We start from the raw sequence: 21319 nt of genomic DNA on the forward strand, positions 1-21319 counted from the left end.
GGATTCCAACTGTGGGAACAGCCAGTGCTCCAAGGAAGAGACCCTTCAGTGACAGGAAACAGTGTGACAAGGTGGGGTGGGAGGTGTGGGGAGGGCAGCCTTTCTGGACTTAAGTCTGGTCTCACCATTAACTCAGGTAACCTTGGGCCATCACCTTCCCTCCCTGGAGCTCAGTTGCCTTATTATAAAATAAAAGGAGAGCATCAATGAAGAGCTTTCAAACCTTTTGTTTTTGCTGTTCTTAACAGTGGGAACTGCTTTTCAGACAATGATGTTCAAGGAACTCCAATACATAAAACAGATACAGCCCTAACCTGCATAGCTCAGGGAGCTGGGCATCATCCTGCAAGGCTAAAAGTCGCTGGTTCAATTCCTGGTTAGGACGCATGCCCGAGTTGCTGGCCAGGTCCCTGTTGGGGGCCTGCAAGGAGCCGGTTGATGTTTCTCTCACACATTGACGTTTCTTTCCCTCTCTTTCTCCCTCCCTTCCCCTTTCTCTAAAAATAAATAAATAAATAATTTAAAAATACATATACAGGTGAAATGTTTTAAAGGCGAGGGACTATATCAGCCCCCCCCGAACCCAGCTTCTTCCTCACCTTTTTGTGGACAGTCCTGAGGCATCCCTGTAAAAGTCTTGAACTCTATCGAACCCACTGGGAAGGCAGTGGACCCATATCCCCCGAAGTTCCCTTCTGGTGCTGAAATTCCAAAAGTCTGCTCACTCTACATGACGCTCCATTCAGTGAGACTACTATTCAGAGGTATTTTCCAATTCATTTCTCCGATGTCAGAATTTAAAAAATATTTGGGATGTAGTTAATTTGTCAAGATAGTTGCTGAGTTATCCTTTCCTTCTTTCATTCCACACACATCCACAAAGTCACAATATGGAAACAATGCAGTAGATCAAAATCGAAAATAAAAAAGAGAAAGTTATGATCCTGGAGATTGTATAGCATATGAGAAGTGAACATGCAAATCAGACAGACAGACACCCCTGTCATGGAAGGTTTATGGTCTAGTAAGAGAGAAAGATCATATATAAGCAAAGAATAAACAAGAAAATAATTGCACACTATGGTAAACCTATGAAGAAAGAAATGTAATTTGATAGACACTAATAACAGGGAGGGCATTTTATTTAGTAATTTATTCCGTCAATCCCTCAATAAATATTTCCAGAGCTACTACTACGCACAGAGCACGGTACCCTACTTTGGAGATTTTGTAAGGAACCAAACAAACCCCCCAAATCCAAATCCTGTTTGTTTAGGAGCTATGGTTTGGAAATTTTTCATTTGATGTTTATTAGGAGGCAAATTTAAAAAAAGACATGAATTCTGAGAAAATGTGTGCGTATCCCCACACGCATTTGGGGACAATGGAAAATAGCCCCAAATTTTGCTTTTGAGACTGGGGCATATGGAGTGATTTCACAACAGGCAGGTAGACAAGCACAGTCTTCCTCCCCCTTCCTAAACTGGGAGTCAGAAGGTCTGAATGGAAATCAATTGCCGCAATTTATTTTTAACTTCTTTCTGCTTAGCCAGGATTGATTTTTGTCTTGGTGATCAATGGCACAGAGAACAGCTCCATGGCCCAAGCAGCTGTTCAAGGGCTTGGTCTGGTCGGCCCCACATCTATCGAACAGAACATTAGAAGCTGATTATGAAAGTAATAGAATGAAGATGTTTAAGAATGGCCTTGATTACCCCTGACTTCCTGGTGAGGAATGTCTGCATGGAGGGCCTGCTGCACGCGAGACTCAGGAGAAACACAGGGCTTGTCTCCTTGGGCAGAACCGTACGGGGCGCAGCGCGGAAGGGAGGCTTGGGAATTAGCTGCTCATTTGCCAACCCGACTTCCTTCTTCCCTTCTTTTTTGGTTCTCCATTTTCCTCCCTCCTTTATCTCATCTTTACTATACTAACTACTATTAGATTTGGAACTGCAAGCAAAACATCTGTTGCATAAAAATAAACGACAAAAAGAAATTGATTGGCTTTTCCCTCTGAGCTTCTTGGGCTTTAAAATTGCCTCATTTTTAAACCTCCCTTGTCTCCTCCTCCTTCCTTGTTTTCTAATCCAGTTTGTGTGCCGTGGGAGCCTTGTAACCTCTGGAGGCCAGAGAAAATGTCTTAGACTTTGTTCTCTGAAAAGTGTTTCTGGAAGGGCTGCCCCCCCCTTGTAACGATGTGCAGTGATAATTCCACCGAACGCAGTTAGAACAGAGCATCTGCCATTCCCATGTCCTGCCGTCCGATTCTCCAGCACTAACGCCTGCAGTTTGCCTGCCTGTCTCCAGTAGCAATGGCTTCCAGATTGCAATATGGAGAAATAATCAAAGTGCTCTTAATATGATCGTGTTTATTATTTCATTGTACTCTGTAATTGCTTCTTAGGTGCTCGGAGTGTTCAGTGTGGGAGGGAAGGCATAGAAATACTGGCTTCCTTATTCCCTGTGAGGTATCTGAGATGAGTCCTTTTGAAGTGGATTGAACATAACTTTTCTGTATATAGTTCTCAGCATTTTCTCATTTAAGATGTGTCCTCCGCCTTTTTCTATGATTTTTACCTCTTGGTTAAGTTTCTTACTGAGTAATTTGTAGTTCTTGGAGGATCAATTACATAGTAGCAACAGCTAAGACTTACTGAGTGGTTAGTGTGAGCTAGGTTTGTTATTAATGCATTTAAATCTTTATGACATCCTATGAGGGAAGTCCTACTCTTAACCTCCTTTTCACAAAAGAGGCACAGAGAGGGTAAGTCGTTTTCCCAAGATCACACAGCGAGCCTAGAGTGGAGCAGAAATTTGACCTAGGCTGGCAAATACCAGAGCTCCTTTCTTAGTCGCTACACTCACTCTGCTCTTTAAATGAGAGGAGTTAGAACAGACACTCTCTCACTAGTCTGAAGTAAACTGGATCAAGGGGTGTGTATGGAACAGTGAGTAGAAACAGAAAACTTTCATACAAAAGAACTGTTTAAACCACATTTGTGGAGTCATTGACCACAAAGGAAACTGGCTGCATAGAATCTTCGGACATAGGAGCTAAAGAAGACCTTTCTGCTGAGGAAGCTGGGACCCAGGAAGTGAAGGAACATAGCAGATGTGACATCTTCGAGCTCCTGCTTTGTGTCAGGCACATCTGTGCTGGGCCTCGTCTTGTAAGTGGGCCCATGGAACTGTTTTAAGATAAAACTGAGATCTGGAAGCAGTTAAATCCTTTTACCCAAAGGCCCATAATAGCCAGTGGGTAGGGAGTTTTGGATTCCTTGTCTAGGCTTATGTTCCAGAGACTTTGCGAATTTTCGCAACAAACACCTAAATAAGTAACCCCAAAGGCACCCAAAGATGAAATTTTTGTTAACCCAGCTGTAATTCTTGGGCATTTCCTTGCAGTAGAGCTGCATGGCTGATATGAACCACTTCTGCAAAGATAAACAAACAAATACAGAAATAAAGTTATAATAAGATTATTGAGCAGTGTAGTGTACACTTTTTTCGAAAATGTCAAGCAAGAATGAAGCACAGAGTTTATGTCAGATACTGCACAGCTAAAATGCTTAGTCAAACCTAGACACACCCACTTTCCTTGTTCCCCCAAAGTACCTCTGCCGGGACCAAACACCCTGTGACCCACCCTCTTGGGTCTCTCTTCCTGCAACCTCTCCCGCTTGCTGGTGATCTTCTTTCAAGACCCATCTCTACATTGTCACCCCCTTTTCTCTCAGTCTCTCCCCTTGTTATTTGAACAGTTTAGCCATTTTCTGGCTTCTGTAGTCTTCCAGCCTCAAATTCGTCATTCCACTGAGCAAATGGAATGTCCTTTAATGTTGAGAACGCAATCTTTCCCTAAGCACATGCATGTCACACTGTGGAGGTTGAGACAGGGGCTTGGTCATGCCTACATATCTGGAGCTAGACAAACATGAACTTAAATTCCAGCTCAGCCCTCAGCCATTTCCACGTCTTCATTGCATCACATGTGAAGTGTAGACAGGATACGTGTGGACTCTGCCGTGCCTGGCAGCAATTCCATTGTAATTCTGGAAAAAGCATGAAGATGTGTTGAATTAACTATTATGTTTCTGAGGAGAGGATTTTTCTTTTATAGCTCCTAGTCCTACCCTGCTCAGAGTTTGATAGTATTGTCACTGACCCTATGTTGTCATGTGGTCATCTTATATGTTAGGCTTGTTTTTACAGAGAAATGACGAACACCGTGAGGTCACTGACTCCTCACTTCCATGGTGCCTGACACAGCCTGGGCGCAAAGTGCTGAACCGGGACTTGCTGATGGATCGGTACATGTCACGTGTGGTAGAACTGGGACCAGTATCCGTAATGAAATCTGTAAACATGACTGGGGTTCCAGGGATGATGTAACTTGGCCAGACTTAGTTAATATGTGAATCCAGCAGTGAGTGGGAAAGAACATCTTGTAATCTGCTTCTCTGTTTCCCACAGGAGAACACACTCTGTAATCGCCCTTGGTCCTCCATACTGTGTTGCTGCCAACCGCTCAAAGGCATAATTGATGTAGAATCATGACCTACTTGTAAATATCCATGCAATTATCTCCACTTTGTGTTTTTGCGATCTTGACTTAGCAACCATAGGCTGAAGCAGCCTGGCAATGTGCAAAGACATGGGGGTATCAAATCAGAGTTCTGAGGTTGGCTTTGAACCTCACCTTTTAGTGAAAAGGTAAACTAAAGTGGCCTGTCTGGGCCTCTGCCCCTTAATTCTAAAATTGAGATATAATTAGACCTCACTCACAGGGTTATGCTCTGACCAAATGAGATTAAGTCCATTAATGAAAATGAATGGTATAGAGTACTCTATAAATATTAGTTATTATGACATGGCACCAGGTACTAAGAGAGGGTTAATAGGAACCCTCAAAGATATTATAGTACAATAGATCTAAGTTGTGTCCACTTTCCAGTAATTCAGGAGAACAGCTGTTAAGTGCCACAAGAGGGTCACTGAAAGAAAGCCCTGGGGGTGAGAGGAAGGTGAGGTGGAACCCAGCTGGGCAACTGGGATAATGGATGGCTGTGGCAAGGAGGTAGTTTTGATATAAGCCACTGTGAAAGTCATTGATGCTGGAGGTTTTGAGTGATCTGTGCCACGATGAATCCCCCTGGATAACTGGTCCTAAAGTACTCATTCTTTGGAAAGGCTCTGCAGTTGATGCCTCAGACTTGTTCTGGGTTGTACAGTGTAGTGGACATTGCCAGGATTGAAAGGCCCAAGTTCAAAACCAGGCCGTGCCACTTTGAAGCTGAGTAACCTTATGCATGTCTATTAACTTGTCATGGAGCAGGGCTGCTTTAATAACTGTGTCATCCCTACATGGTCATGTGTGAGAGCAGACAGGGCATTCAGAGTGGCAAACGTGGAGACCAACTCACAGTGATGCTTCTATGGGGGAGGTCAGGAGAGGCATGACCCAGGGTGTGCAATGGGGCATCTCTGAGAAGTAGCAGTTGGCATTTCACAGATATCCGTGGCTCTCTCGGGGAAGTGGCAGTATTTTCTAAGAAACATCTTGACAGATGGTTTAAATCCATCCATTGCGGTCCCAAAATTCACTATCAAGGTATGCAAACCCTGTGTTTTCAAAGTTGTGCTACAATACCTAGCACCCCCCCGTATCCTCAAGACTGTCTAGAAGTTGCATGTATCAAAAAAGCATCCCTAACTTCTCCAGAAAATGAGTGATTTTGTTTGCCTTGCCCTTTTACGATATTTAAAATATCTTGAACACATCAATGAGATTAATCATTCTCTAAGCAGCCATGCACCCCTGCCATTCATCCCACGTGATGGAAGACGCTTCAGTTCTCTGGCTCTGGCTACCCATTTCCTGCTTGTCTTGTCGTACACACTGGGTAAGAGAGTCCCACACACTGGGTGGCTTGTAAACAACACAAGTTCATTTCCCACAGTCCTGGAGGCTGGCAAGTTTAAGGTGAAACTACTGGCAGATTCGGTGTCTGGTGAGAGCCCACTTCCTGGTCTAGAGTTAACTGTGCCCTCGCATGAGGGGGGAGCAAGGGAGCTCGCTGGGTGTCCGGGGTTCTCATGCCATTTGTGAGGGCTCCACCTTCATGATCTGATCACTTCCCAAGGTCCCCACCTCCAAATTCCGTCACATTGGGCATTGAAGTGTTTTTTTTTCCTTTGTTTGTTTTATTCTCACCAGAGGACGAGCTTATTGATTTCAGAGAGAGGGTAAGGGAGGGACAGAAACATCAATGGGTTGCCTCTCACATGCACAACAAGTGACTGAACCTGCAACTCATGCATGTGCTCTGACTGGGAATTGAACCCTGGAACTTTTGGTGTATAGGACAATACTTCAACCAACTGAGCCACCGACCAGGGCTGCGGGTTAAGTTTTAATGGATGAATTGGTGGGTGGGATGTAGGGTGGGGAGGCAAAATTCAGTTTGTCACAATTTGCCAGTGAAAATACTTCTAAAATCTGTAGGTTCTTAGATACAACATACTATAGATCATGTTTAACATCCTAATTATTGTATTTGTTGAACACTATAGTTAAATGAAAGCATTTTATTACCTCATCTCATTTACTTCTCTGTAAGAGAAGGATAATTATTACTCATTACATTTTTATAGAAAAATAATCCTGAAACTCCAAGAGGTTCATTACCATGCCTAAAATCACATGTCTGATAATTGATTGAACCGAACTAAAATCACAGATGTCGCAGACACCAGGACCTTACAGCTTCTTTCTTCCTCTCCTTTCTACCACTTCGTTTTGATTTTATGAAATTCCGAGATACTACGTAAAAGAAAGAGGCTAGTGTCTGGCTTGGGAAGACTTCAATTAACTGACCTCATAATGTCCACCCACGTAAAGGAAATAGGCTATGTGATATCTTGAGTCAAAGAGAAAAGCTTATATAATCTAGACTCCTTGTAATATCTTCTCTTGCTTCTTCTCAGTTCCATTTTTTACAAAATGATATTAAACTCAGTATGCAAGAGAAAGGGGCAATTGTGAAAGAGCAAAGAGACAGTGTTTCAATAGTAAGTTTTAAATTTCTATTTAGAATATCCATAGGTAGTATTTTCTTCTTTGTCTGTGAAGGTCTGGCATCCCGAATCTAGAATGCTCAAAGTAGATTGTCTAGGTTTTAACTTTTTTCTATTATTATAGTAGCTGGGAGTATCCCTATGCTGCCAAATTTTGGACTTCAGATTGACAATTTAAGTCTTCATTTGTTCTTTTTTTTAATTTCTGCACTCTGCCTTTTTACCACCACCCTCCTCAAAACTATACTAGGAGAGGAAAACACAAAGAACTTCCATTTCAAAGGATTAGGTGGGCATCTTAAGAACTTCTTCCCCTACCTCTAAATCACAAAAGCCAGAACGCTAAGATAAGGCTTGCAGCCAGTAATGGTTAAATGTCTGGCAAGATCACCCTGGCTTTGTGGGCTCCATCAGCAGTCTGCTTTGTGAAGCCATCCTCGCTGAGGACAACAAGAATTCCAGTCCTCTGTGTCTGCTCGATTCTGACCAGGTGGCCCCTTTAGCTACCCCAGCACTTCCCAAAGCCTCCAGGTTGCACAGATAAGCTGTCACCCTAGTCAGTTATCATAAAGCCCCCAAGACGTTGGACTGATGTAGACATCTGCCTCTAGTTCAGCCAAGGACAGGAATATGCATTGAGTGCTTAGGATGTGCCGGGTTCAGGGCTATAGGCCTTTATGTGCCATATTGTGTTTAATCCTCATGATAACATGTTAGTAGGTAGTATTAGTATTTTCATTTTCCAGAAGAAGTTAGGAAGATTCAATTACTTGTCTTAAGTCACAAAACCAACAGGTGGCTGAAGCAGGATTCTAAAAAGCAGGTCTGGAATCCCAACCAAAAGTACTATAATGCTTAAAGATTGGTGGGCTTGGGGGGGACCAGACTCTTTGAAAATACATAACTGGAAACTGATCAAGTCCAAGCCTTTTATTATATTTGACAAAACAGACACAGTGAATGAGGCACACTGATTCTTCTTCTAGTGCTGTTGTGCACTAGACACTCAGCCTTTGGCCTGTGCTTTTGTAACGTGCCACCTTTTCTCTGCCTTACTGATGTTCCCAATAGGCAGTGAAGGCTTCAGGACGTTTTCTGGCAGGGCTGGTGGAGGTGGCAGTGGCTTTATAAGTGTTTGTTAGCCAGTGAGTGTGCCGGCTAACCTCAGTCCACATCTTCTCTAGAACATCTGCCCCCCCAGCCCCCACACAGCTAGTGAGAGAGTGTCAGTGTCTACAGTTGCAACTCTGTTATCCCCAATCTATTCTTGGTGAAGCTACGTTGAGGTTATTATATTAGGGCTCTAAAAATTTGTGTGTATGCATCTGTTTCATAGAAGGTTCAGCCTCAGTGAGAGTATTTATTAGATATCAGACTCACTCTTTCTAAAGACAAGCAGGTAAAAATGCATATTCCATTAATATCATAAAGCTTCCAGGACAGAAATGGAGCAAACACCAGTTTGACAAACACTGAAATTCAAGATCAAACAGCCTAGCACAGAAGATGGCCGATAAGGCGTCTCATTGTTCCCACTGCTGTACATAATGATTCAGGCACATGAGGTGTCAGCTTAGCAAAGTACTTTTGGAAAATGAGCTCAAGATTGCAGAGGTGACATAACCCATCATGCAGAGGGTCGTCCTGACATTTACAGTAGCACCCTGATGAGACCTACGGCCATTTATTGACTCTTGTGGCCCAGCAGTCAGAAGCCTGTCTTTGTTCTTGAAAAAGAAACATGATCTTTGAAGGAATTATGTAGGCAGGAAGGAAGAGAAAAGCCTAACAATGTCAAGATTTATTTTAAATAATCTGAATAGAATTAATGAACAAAGAAATTGGGGAAGTTAATTGTGCATCATAACTTGCCTGGCTTCCTTTCATTTCTTTACGGAGGAGCGAACAGTGCAGAGGCTGTGTAGTAACCAACGTGTGTCTGTCTAGGTGGTCATTTCTCTTGGCTTAGCCCGATTATTCCCATTATAGTGGGCCCAGCAAGGTGCTCTAGCTGGAAAAGCTTCTAAATGTCACTTTCCGTGATGGCAACAACTCTTGTATAAGCCACATTTATTTCCATTATGGTCCCTCTTATTCTCAGATTCCAAAGCAGTGCCCTTCATCCTGTGCAACAATAGAGCATTGATTTCTCAAGGCTGATAAATTGATATGAACTCTCACATAGAAATAGCCGCCTTGCTGCTAGGCATCTTGTCTGGGAAACGGGAAGTTGAGTGACATGGAATCTATTCCCTTCCATGGAGAGGAGCCAGTGTAAGAAGCTTGGTAGTCACATAAACTGGGGTTCAAGTTCCAGCTTCATTTATTTGTGGTGTGTCTTCAAAGCTATTGTGCATACAGGGATGCTTCACATGTGTTAAAAACTCAAAAAATGTTATGTTATTAATATTTTTACCTTGTAAAGTACTAATAATGTTATTAACAACAGTATTAATAGTGATGATGATTATTGTGGATATAAATAATTGTCATGCATGTAAAACACTCATCATCACATAATTCATACTCAGAAATGGTAGTTACTGCTTTTCTTCTCAGATTAGTTAATGCCCACTTATGAATTCTACAGATGCTACAGATTTACTTCTATCTATGGCAGAAACAGGCCCCATATGACTCAAAGCCAAGTTTTTGCGGGGACAGATTTCTCTGTCTCTTACACGGTAAGCCATCATCCAGAAGCAAAATAGAAATGAAAAAAAAAAAAAAAAAGGACATGTCAGGTTAGACTTGGTTACAGCAAGACTAGGAACAAGTCAGAAGAGACAGATGTGTTTAATGGCCAATGCACTTCTCCAAAGGAATCATTTTCACTGGCCAGAAGCCCAATTAAACCTGTAAAATGGAAATGCAGAAAATCAGATTAACGAGCCGGTCATTAGTGAGGAAAAGACCCAGCTAATTCTGTGTTTAGCATGACGGATGGGCCCAGAGCAAATAATTGGATGACATTCATCAAATGTAAAATAAAAGGCGTTGTTGAAAGGGAGAGTGGTAATAATCTCTGGGATTTACAGTGCCAGAAAATTTGCTTGTAAGGAAGAGAAAAGTTCATCAAAATAGATGAATAGTCACTAAACTTTATTCCTTCCTTGTGCGGTTGCCAGGGAGCCACAGAAAGAGCAGAGGCAGCATGTGCACTAGCCTGGTCTCTCCCCAACCTTGTGAAGGTTCTGCTCACATGGGGGCACTAAGGCTTCAGTTTGGAGATAAGTTCCCGTGCTGTCTGCAGACTGGGTGGGCAGGAGTGGAGAGTTCTCTCTGTCCATGGTTTGGTTACTAAACACTGGAGGAAATCAAACTCAAAAGTCTCTCTAGTTAAGCGGATTAGTCACAATTCATTATTCAGTTAGGAAGTATTGACCCCTGCCTTGTGCCTGATATTTTGGGGATATGTTCATTCCCAGTTAAGGGTCTAGGTTAGGCTAGGGTCATATTCTGAACATGACAATGAAAGACTGTGCAATGTCAGGCAAGTTAGTTGACTTCTCTCTGCCTCAATTTCCTGACCTGTAAAGTAGAAGTATGATCTGTATCTATATATATTTCACATATATGTGTGTCCATAATGCTTAATATATATGCATGTGAGGTATGGTTCATAAACTGCTTATCATAGAATCTTTTATGTATTAAGATTTTACTCCATGGTAGTTCTTATTACTCTTTTATTTTCTCACTTTTTCTAAGAAGACATTATTTTGAATATGCAACATAAACACATGATTGATTTCCTGGGAAAATGAAGAAATACAAATGTATACACACATGCCAGTTACAGATTTTTTTTAAAATTTAAGATGTTGGAATCAAGGAAATATATTGCCGCTACAGTGGGGTGAATAAGATGAATGGAGAACTCATTTTAGTCACAGGAAGAGGAATACAGGGTTAGAGCCGAACTCGATGGGGTTCAAATTTGTCTTATCTTGGGCAAGTCACTCAGTATCTTAGAGCCTCTGGAAGGTTGAAATGAGGTTTAAACGAGATAGTTTATACAAGGGCTACATGCACTTCTGGAGCATGGAAGATGCACTCAATTGATGACAGTGAGACCAGCTCGGCCTGGGAATTGGGAGGTTATGACCTCACAGTAAGACGTTGGGGGATAATCATAGGGATGTGTGTACTGTCAGAGCAAACGCTGAAATGTGGTAGAATTGGAAACAACCAAGATCAGGAGTTGAGAGAAGGGAGACATGATAATGAGTCGCTGGCATCCCGATGAACTCACGGGTCTTACACTGAGCTTTAGAGCATCGGTTGGAGTTTGACGGTGTGGAGAGGGGCCTGGCCGGGGCAAGGGCAGAGCTACAGGAGCCAGCCTGGTATTGCTGTGCGATACTCTGATGTCAGAGGCACTGGGCGGGCCTCTGGGCTCCTTGGGCTTCATGAGGCCCCTTAATAGTTTGGATCATTTTGTGGTGTATCTACAGTGTAATTTCCATCTTTATGATTTACTCAGCCACCAGCTCTTCCAGGTTCTGTGTGTGTACAGGGCGAGTGTCTCTGATGCCAGCTTAATTCACCAAGGGTCGGGTCGGTGAGGTTCCGGAGATTCTACGGAGAACTGATTTTTAAGCATATAGTAAGTGACCAGAGGATGTGTCTTTGCATTTACAAGCTATCCCTGGGTACACGGCCTCCTTTGGGGGTGATGAAACCATTTTAGAACTACTGAAGAGGGAATGGTTGCACAAAATTGTCGGTGTGCCAGATGCCACTGAAGTATACACTTTAAAACTGTTCGTTTTATGTTATATGAAGTCCACCTCAATTAAAAAGAAGTTTGTCATCACTGTAAATGTAAAATTCAGAAAACTAACTGCATCTGGGAGGGAGGCAGGGGTCAGGATAGCTGAGGAACACAGTGGCACAGAGGTGTATGTCAATTGTCATTAAAGTTCTAGGTCTGTGCTGCTCCAGATGTGGTCCCCAGACCAACATCAGCATCATCTGGAAACGAATTAGAAGAGACAGTTCTTAGGCCCCACCCCAGACGGATTGAATCAGAGTCTGTGGGTGGAGCCTGGCAGTCTGAGCTTCGACAAGCTTTCTGGGTAATTCTGATGCACACTAAAGTTTAAAAACTGACCTAGGTTTGGGGTTGACAGATACATTTACATGTGTTGGTTTTATAGTTAAAAATAAGGCCAAATTACACAAACAAATAAGTAAATAAGGTAATACAAAGACTAATGGTGCTGTTTGGAACTGAGGGTTATGTTTTAATCTGAGTCTATGTAGTTGAGATTTATTTAAAAGAGAAAAATAGTGTCCAGTAACTCATTGCTCTTAATATGTCAACACCCCGCCTCTAAGCCAATGCAGAACAGTGTAGATTCAGAACAGATGTCTTACCAAGAAAAAAAAAAAAGTCCTGGAACACAAGACAAAAGTGGTTCTAATTAGAAAATAGAGATGTAAGGGTAACGGTGAGTGTCAGGGGAAAAACCAGTCTCTCCTCTCGGTTCACAGCCGATGTCTTTGCACCAAGTTTTTGCAGGGTTCTGCCTTCACGCTGACTCTAACATCTGCTCTACCTGGCAGCTTTTGGTGCCTGATCTGTGGGCTTCCAGTCTGTGCGGAGCCAGGGGGAGAGCCATGGGAGGCGCTATCTCTCAGAGTGAGGAGCCATGGGTGCATTTCAATAGAGATGTTAGACCCCTCCTGCTCTCAGTGGCTGCTGTGGATGGGCGCCAGGTTTGGACCCCAGTAGGAGGCCTGGCTTTTCTCCAGCAAGTGCTTGGGCCTAATGAGAACAGAGCATGTGCCTGCAGCAATTGCCTCCTCAGCACAGCAGCCTGGTTGCTATTGTCATCTGATGATTTTCTCTGAACAGGCTATGCTATTGTCTGTTGTGAATATTAATTTCCCCTGGGTTAGGATGATTGGCCACAGAGCAGCCATCTGTGGAGCTGTGCCACGCCGGCAGGACTTTCCACCGAGCCCGGGCCGGAGGACGGTTTCCTGGAGTGGTTTCCAGGTGACTGTAAGAGTCCCCACTCTCCCGAGTGAGGTTACAGAGCCCAGCCCCCCAGCCATAACAGTAGGACCAGAACTCAAACCCAGATTTCTGACTTTTAAGTCCAGAGTTCTTTCTCTGACTTTTGATACCTTTAAGTAAGTCTCTATATATCTACTTAATGCATTAATTTTTAAATATAAAGGAAAAATGTGCTCGGATCAGAAGTAAAGTTGATTTCAAAGTCATGAGAACTTTAAGCAATAGTAATTATCAGGCAAGAATTCCTTCTACCATCATGCCATGGTTGCAGTGGATTAAAAGTGGTTTTAAAAAAAGAATAAGCAGATCATGGGTGTAGCCCATATTGATAGCTTCTCTGTTTTCAGTTTAAAGTATTTATTAGGTGTGTACACATGCAGAACACAGTGACCAAATAGGGTCCCTGCTCTCACAGAAAGTGCCAGCCACAGGCAAAGACTGTGGTCATTGCCCACTTATTCTCTAAGTGCTGTAACATGGGAGCAGCTCGGGGTGCCATGGGATTGGAGGTTCAAAGGCAGCCAGGGATATTCTTCAACAGGTTGTCACAAGCCTTTGTGGCTGTGGATGGAAAGGCTCACACTTTCCACCTTGTGCCATGGCCCATTGCCTCATCTGACCTCTTTGTGTTTCCTCCTAACTCAGGTAACAACTGGTGGCAGAGCCAGCTACTACGTGTCCTATCGGAGAGAGGCCTTTGCTCAGATAAAGCTGCCCAAGTACTCGCTGCCAAAGGTATGTGCCGCCTGCTGTCCTGGGTCCTGCAGATGAAGCGGCAGGGAGAAGCTGCCCTGTTCGGCAGTGGGAGGTTTCATTCCTGCCTGGGAGACAGCTGGTATTCAGCCTGACTTACCACTGCAGGGTTTGGCCTCTGTTGATGTTGCTGAACCTGGGTCCTGTGTTCTCCTCTCAGCAGGGTACACAGGCAGGAGTTCTAATTTGCTATGACTCAAACATCCTGCACAACCTTGGGTCGTGCCCCAGGAGTGGTAGTGAAAGGATTTCACTACCTTTGGAATCTCATCTGAGGACCCCTTTCTTTGGTAAGGGCTTTACTGCCCAGTAGAGGGATGGCCTCAGAATGGCCCAGGCAGGAGCACAGATGCTATAAGTGTGTGTGTGCATAAAGGTCCACAGGAGAGTCTTCTGCTTTTCTTGCTTCTCCCTACATTTTAATGCTAAATATAAATGCACTGCCTATGTTCCACTCCCTTCTGTCACTATGAGTAATGAGAAAGGAGTAATTTAATAACATTTTAATATCAAATGATTGCATGTTAACTCTGCTACTGAAAAATTATAAAACTTTAGCCAAGCAGAAGCTTCTTATTTTGATGAAGTAAACATCAGCAAAATGAAAAGGGAACCAACTGTATGGGAAAATACATTTGCCATGATACTTTAAACAAGGGTTTGATCTCCAAAATATATTAAGAACTCACATGACTCCACTCCAGGAAGACAGACCATCCAATTAAAAAATGGGCAAAGGACCTGAACAGACACTTCTCCAAGGAGGACACACAGAGGGCCCAGAGACATATGAAATGATGCTCAGCATCACTAGCCATCAGAGAGATGCAAATTAAAACCACAGTGAGATACCGCTTCATATTGATCAGGATGGCCATGATAGACAAATCAACAAACAATAAGTACTGCGAGGTTGTGGAAAAAAGGGAACCCTAGTGCACTGTTGGTGGGAATGCAGACTGGTGCAGCCACTGTAGGAAACAGTATAAAATTTCCTCAGAAAAATGAAAATGGAACAGCCTTTTGACCCAGTGATTCCACTGCTAGAATTATACCCTAAGAATTCTGAAACACCAATTCAAAAGAACCTGTGTATCCCAATGTTCATAGCAGCACAATTTACAATAGCCAAGTGCTAGAAGCAGTCTAGGTTCCCATCAGTAGATGAGTGGATCAAAAAGCTGTGGTACATTTAAATAATGGAATACTACACTGCAGAAAGAAAGGAGGGGCTCCTACCCTTCATGACAGCATGGATGGAACTGGAGAGCATTATGCTAAGTGAAGGAAGCCAGGTAGTAAAAGACAAATACCATATGATCTGACCTATAAGTGGAACCTAATCAACAAAAGAAACAGGCAAGCAAAATATAACCAGAGACACTGAAATAAAGAACAAACTGACAGTAACCAGAGGGAAGGGAGGAGTGAGATGATGGGGGAAGAAAGGGAAGGGCTGTCAGGGAACATGTATAAAGGTCCCATGGATAAAGACAAAGGTGTGAAGGATTGAGGGTTGGAGGTAAGGGTAGGTGGGGCAGGGGAAAGTGGTGGTGGGAAAATGGAGACAACTGTATTGGTACAACAATTTGAAAAAAGAAAAAATGTAAAACTTAACTCTATGGACCCCATTTCCTGTGAACAACAGGTGTTTGGGAGAAGATGGATTTTAGAACTTCACTGTGAGCATAGACAGGACATCATCGCATCACCTAATAAGGCTGCAAAGAAGCAAAGTCTCAGGTTGACTACATATCAAAAGTAACGTTACAAAGAATTGGGTCTCTAAGCTGGTGCTAGGAAACATATTATGACAGGCTACCTGTGTATAGAGGTATGAGGAATTATGAGATAAGAGGGTAGTTAATTGTTTACTTTCTGCTTTTATGCATTCATTTATTTATATGTGCCTGTATCAATCCATTCATTCATGTGTTCCTTCTTTCATTCATCCATTGAACTATTCTTTCTGACATTTAAGTTTTTACTCTATGTCAGGCACTGAACTAAGTTCTGTGGGTACAGTAGTGAATGAGACATAGCAAACCGACTTTCATGGAGCTTATGTGCTGGTAGAGAAGAGAGATACTGAACAGCCAACTGCAGGTATGGAGGGAATTGTAAATACAGAAACTCAGGGGTTATCATGGCATAAGAGTTGGAAATACACAGATATGAGTGGGGAGGACAAGTTTCCTAAAGAAAGTGATGTTTAAGCTGACAAAAAAAAAGGAATCAACTGTGCAAACAAGTGTTGAAGAAGCCAATAGAAGATACATGCACAGGCCCTATTTTAAGGGAGAGTACGGTTCATTCAACAAACTAAAAACTGTGTTGAGTAACTGGGTTTCAGAGATAGGTGAAGAGGCTGAAGAGGTGGTTAGGAGCCATATTAAATAGCCTCAGAGGTCATGGGAATCAGTTTCTCCTCCACTGTCTCTGTGATTGTCTTTATAGGACTACCATATAGAATGGTGGTTGTAGGACGTACTCATCAGATTTTCTAAACCTGAGCAGGAGAGAGGTGTCCCTGCCTACAGAAGATGAGGAAAGGGATTTTCTTAGTCGTGCTCTTTCTAAAGGACAACGGCCCCTCACAGGAACCTGATGATTTCAATGCACTGACCTAGGAAAAGAGTTTCAGCAACTTTCCAAATCATCTTTCTAAACCACCCTTCCAATGTAGGGCCTAGTCTGTGTATGCGTACGTATTTTATGTATATTTTAACCTTCTCAGGAAAACAAACAGTTCTCTTCCCTGGACAAATGAAGTCTGGATTTGACCATTACCCTAGAACACTCCACTAACCATTAGCAAACCATGGTCATTTATTGCGGTGGAATACCAATCCACGTGGCCCCTTTTATAGAACTTTATCCAGAGCAGCTTCCCATTAATACAAGGGCTGCTGTGAAGATAGCTGGATGGTTATTGATTCCCCGTTATTAACTGACATTGTCTCAACTTTTCCTAGGAGGTGAAGACAGAGAGGGTGGAGGGAGATTGGTTCTTCCCATTTTTAAAAGTGGAAATGGCTTTTAAGCACACTGCTGCTGTTCACTTAGTTTCGTGGCTGCTGCCGGGCATCTCACTTAGGAACAGAAGCAGAGAAGCTCCCTGTCCTCACTGCCCTCACACCTCTTTTCCCAGCCCGTCTGTTCAGAATTTGGTTGCCTGGGGCAGCAGTGGCTTTGGTGTGTTTTGCAGAGAACAAAATAAATGTCGTTCATAATAAGCAGCATTACTGGTAGCAGAAACCTCACACCAAGTCCTCCAAACCTAGTTCCTGGGCATCAGTTTGCATTTCAGTCCAACAGGCATGAGAAGCGCAACAGAGGATGGTAAAGATGATGAAGGGGAGCCATGGCAGCCCAGGAGAAGGCGACAGAGCGTATGAGCATCCCTGGCCATCAGAAAATCCTGAGCTCTCATTACAGCTTTGCCGTGTACTTACCCATGAGCCCAGTTCTTCTCATCTGTGAAATGCGCATCATCGTAGCATTTGCCAAAATTGTGAGGATTCAACCAATGTCTCATTGTTGATTAAGTGAAAAGCTCTGGACAAGTCTAAGCAATGAACGTGAGCCAAGGGGAACTGTGGTAGATGTTTTTAACCTGCTGGCCATGGAGATCTGTGTTCCTTGTAGGGTCACGTCCCAGACTGCCCTGGGACTCAGCGTTGCCTGAGTCCCTCACTTTACCACTCTGACTCCAATACACACTCTTTTGTCTCCTAGATTCTGAACTTTTTCTTAACTTCTTACTTTAATAGTCATTTCTCTATGAGATTTTTATATGTTTTTTTAATTGTTCAATTATAGTTGTCTCCATTTCCCCCCATTACTCTCCTCTGCCCTACCCACCCTCCACCTTTCACATTCAGTCCTCGCCACCCCTCATCTTTGTTCATGAGTCCTTTATACATGTTCCTTGACTTGACCTTTGCCCTTCTTTCCCTCATTTTCCCCCTGTGGTCACTGTCAGAGTGTTGTTGTTTATGTCCATGTCTCTGGTTCTGTTTTGATTTTATGTTTGTCTGTATGTGGGACTCAGTTTGTTAGTGATGATGTTGAACTTTACCTCAGTCCTGTGCTTCCGGAAAACAGAAATGTGTAAAAAATCCTCCCTCCACCCCCTGTGTTCCTGGACCTGGCTTACTACAAAGAATGCCCCTTCCTCATTGTCTTCATAAGACACCCATGTCCCCAGTCTTCACTTTTGACCACACCAGATCCCCATTCTTGGTTTCATAAGTGATTAGCTGGACTGTTTGTCCCTGCTGACCAAGCTGTACCAAATGCTTGCTCATTTGACTTTACCGACATAAATTCAGCTTTTCTTCTTCCCTTAAGTCCCTGCACTGGCCCACTCTCGAGCATATGGGAGCATTGGGAGCTTACGCAAGCATTGCAACTCAGAACAACCCCTTTTAACAGCCCCTCTGAGAATCATCGACTCTAAGGAGAACAATTTTCTAATTGTGGGATCATGCCACCTGCTCACCCCACCCCTCACACCCACTTCTTTGTAGCCTTGTTGTACTTCTCCCTGTAAAAGTAATTCTTTTCTGCTCTCACCTGAAGTACTTGCAGATATTATGATAATAGTGTTACAATAGTCTTTGCAAATAAAGTCTCTTTTTATCTGTCTGGGTTTGTTTTCATTTGACAGTTGAATATAGTTAATCCTGATTTGAATAATAAAAGAGAAGAGAGGGGAATATAGTTGAAAATTTTATTATAATGATAATGGTAATGATATTAACCTTTTTCTCAATTTCCTCAGGAAAATTTTTCTTCATTTTTATATTTCCCCAAATGCTGATTTGCTCTTCCTTGCTGTGTCACAACCACACTTTTAAAAGAGTTATGTGTAATTCCAACCTCTTTTCTCACTTGCTGTTCACTCTTCAACCCACTGCCAGCCGCCCTGGACTCTGCCACATCCGTTCCACCATTTCCCTAAAAATCTCCTAATCACTGCCACCAGTGGCTGCCCGGGTGTCTAACAGGCATCTCTAGCTCTGTATCTTTTTATACCTCTCTGTAGCACTCGACACTACTGGGGAGAAAAATCCATTACTTGATCGTCTTCCCTTCCATAGTATTTACTTCTGATTTTCTTTCCTGGATCCTGTTACCCTTGCCAGCTTTTAAATGTGGATGCTTTAAATTCCTTATGCATTCTGTGTGGTTCCTGCATGACCCCATTCCTTTCCTTCACATTGGTGATTTCTATGTCCACAGCCCCCGCCCATATCTCTCCACTGAACTCTGCACCATACCTACCACTGTCTATTCCAATGACATCCCCTTAATGGTTCCTTTCAACAACCCAGAACTAAGCTCGGAGTCTTCATCTTGTATCCCTTATATCTCTCCTCCCGTGGTTACTTTGTTTCTTCATTCAAAAAGCTTATGTTAGATATCTGCCATGTGTAAGATGCTTTGATATGTACTAGAAGTAAACTGATAAATAAGAAAGGCATAGTTTTTTGCCCTCTGGGAGTTTACAGTCTAATGAGAGAGAGAGACATCAAACAACTAATTGCACAAGTGAATATTTAATTATGATTTTAATGACTATTTGAAAAATGCAGAGAATTTTATAAGTCAGATATCTGGGATATTAAAGATATGTCCTTCTCCCTTAGCCCTGTACAGTTTACCTCCTTAATATTTCACTGAACCATTCCTTAGAGTTCTTAAAGAAAACCTGCTTCTTAGTTTAGCCCCTCATGCATTTGCAATGACCTAGATTGTCGCAGTGACCTTTTACTAAGCCCCTTTCCCGTCCCTGCTTAAATCCACTCTTTACACTGCTTCCACAACGAAAACGATCATGCAGTGAAGCTAATCTTCACCAACTCAGTGTCTGCAGTTATCAACTCTAATCTTTATTTTCTCCCACTTAGACACTTGTACTAGCTTTGCACTTCCTTCTGTGTAAATTTTGGTGTGCCATTCAGAACCCCTTGTGACATGGCCACTCTGTCCTCGCTGTCCCCAGGAGAAAACTCCTTTCCGGCTGTTCCAAGTTCCACACATTTCCTTGATTGCTCCATCCTTTCTCTCACCTATATAAGCCTTTCTATGCCTCTCACCATTTTCAGTACCTCTAGGCAGCACTTACAGATTCACAGGAGGCCACAAGAGCACGCGGTGCCTCCATCACCAGGTGGGCATCTCCCTGAGGTTAGGTTCTGTATTTGTTTCTCTCTGTATTTATATTATGGTGTCTGGCACATGGTGTTTGCCAAAGAACATAGGTCTCTCTAAAATGAAGTTACATTAGGCCCAGATTATAAGAAAATGTTTCAGTAACATTTTCACTCTTTCGTCCTAGGAGGACAAAGGAACACAGAAGTATTTTCACTATTTTGTCCTACGAGGTCACAGGTTTAGGTTTTCGAAAAGTGACTCTGATTCTCTCCAATTATTCTGTCAGGAGGGTATAGAGGGACTGTCCCTTATAATTGTTTTAGTATGAAGATAACACGTGCTTTGGAATTAGATGAGGGTGGAGAATTCAAGCAATGAGCTTGATTATCCTTCAGATCCCTGTTAGACCAAATTTAACTGAGAAGGCTCTTTGTTTTTTGAAGACTTACTATCCAAGTTATTATTGGTGGATCCTTATTGAGCCGTAAGACTTCTTAGGATAGAGGACACATTGTTCCAAGTTTTTCAGAGAGTGACTCCCCAGATTGCAGGCACTAGAATCATCTGGAGGGCTCTTTAGATAGAACCTAAGACTCTTCACCACACATAGTGAATCAGAACCTCAGGCACTGGAACTCATGAATCTTCGTGCTATTAAGATCTCCAGGTCATTAGGATGCACATGGAAGTTATACTCCCTCTGATACGAAGCTTAGCTCTTGATTAGGGTAGTCTTGGGTTTAAATCCTAATTATGTCATTTATTAGCTAAGCGATTTTGGCCAGCTGATGATTTTGCAAGCCAACATCCCCAAATCCTAGATACTAGAAAGCAGCCTGTCACCCCAGAGACGGCCGTACCCCGTTCACCAGGTAACACAGTCCCAGTGCAGATCTAAGGCACGATGTACTCACAGCGATTCTGGCTGCCTCTAATCCTGACCATGCCCCAGTGTTTTAAATTGTTTTTCCCAGTTCTTTTACATCAGTTTAGTCTAAAATAACTTAGCTCATTCATTTTTATGAGCAAAACATCTGGGAAAAGCCAGGCATTGCTATTGCATTTTTAACAGGGTAAGTGAATTTAATCCGCATTTCCTGCAGCTGCTATTTTCCCTCCTACTGGGTTCTTGGGCTTTTATTCCACACCAACACAACATGATATCATCACATGGTTTTTAAGAGTAAGCCTTATTTTCATTTTCAAGCAGCTCAGCAGGAACCTGTAAGGTGTATAAGCACAAATGAGCAAGTGAGGTCTTCATCAAGGTGACCTGGTGTGTTCAAGGCCAGAGACTGG

The 21319-nt window shown here is 42.8% G+C and overlaps 1 protein-coding gene across 1 annotated transcript in view; it reads left to right on the plus strand.

Moving 5' to 3' along the window:
- Positions 1-21319, plus strand: part of SORCS3 (sortilin related VPS10 domain containing receptor 3) — a 559312-nt gene that overhangs the window by 431240 nt on the left and 106753 nt on the right. The window contains exon 8 of the mRNA XM_037159520.2: positions 13751-13840. Coding sequence (XP_037015415.2) covers positions 13751-13840 — 90 coding nt within the window. The remainder of the gene's footprint in view (positions 1-13750; positions 13841-21319) is intronic.

This window comes from Artibeus jamaicensis, unplaced genomic scaffold (genome assembly GCF_021234435.1).
Source record: "Artibeus jamaicensis isolate MK-2021 breed Jamaican fruit bat unplaced genomic scaffold, CSHL_Jam_final contig_490, whole genome shotgun sequence".
Taxonomy (NCBI): Eukaryota; Metazoa; Chordata; class Mammalia; order Chiroptera; family Phyllostomidae; genus Artibeus; species Artibeus jamaicensis.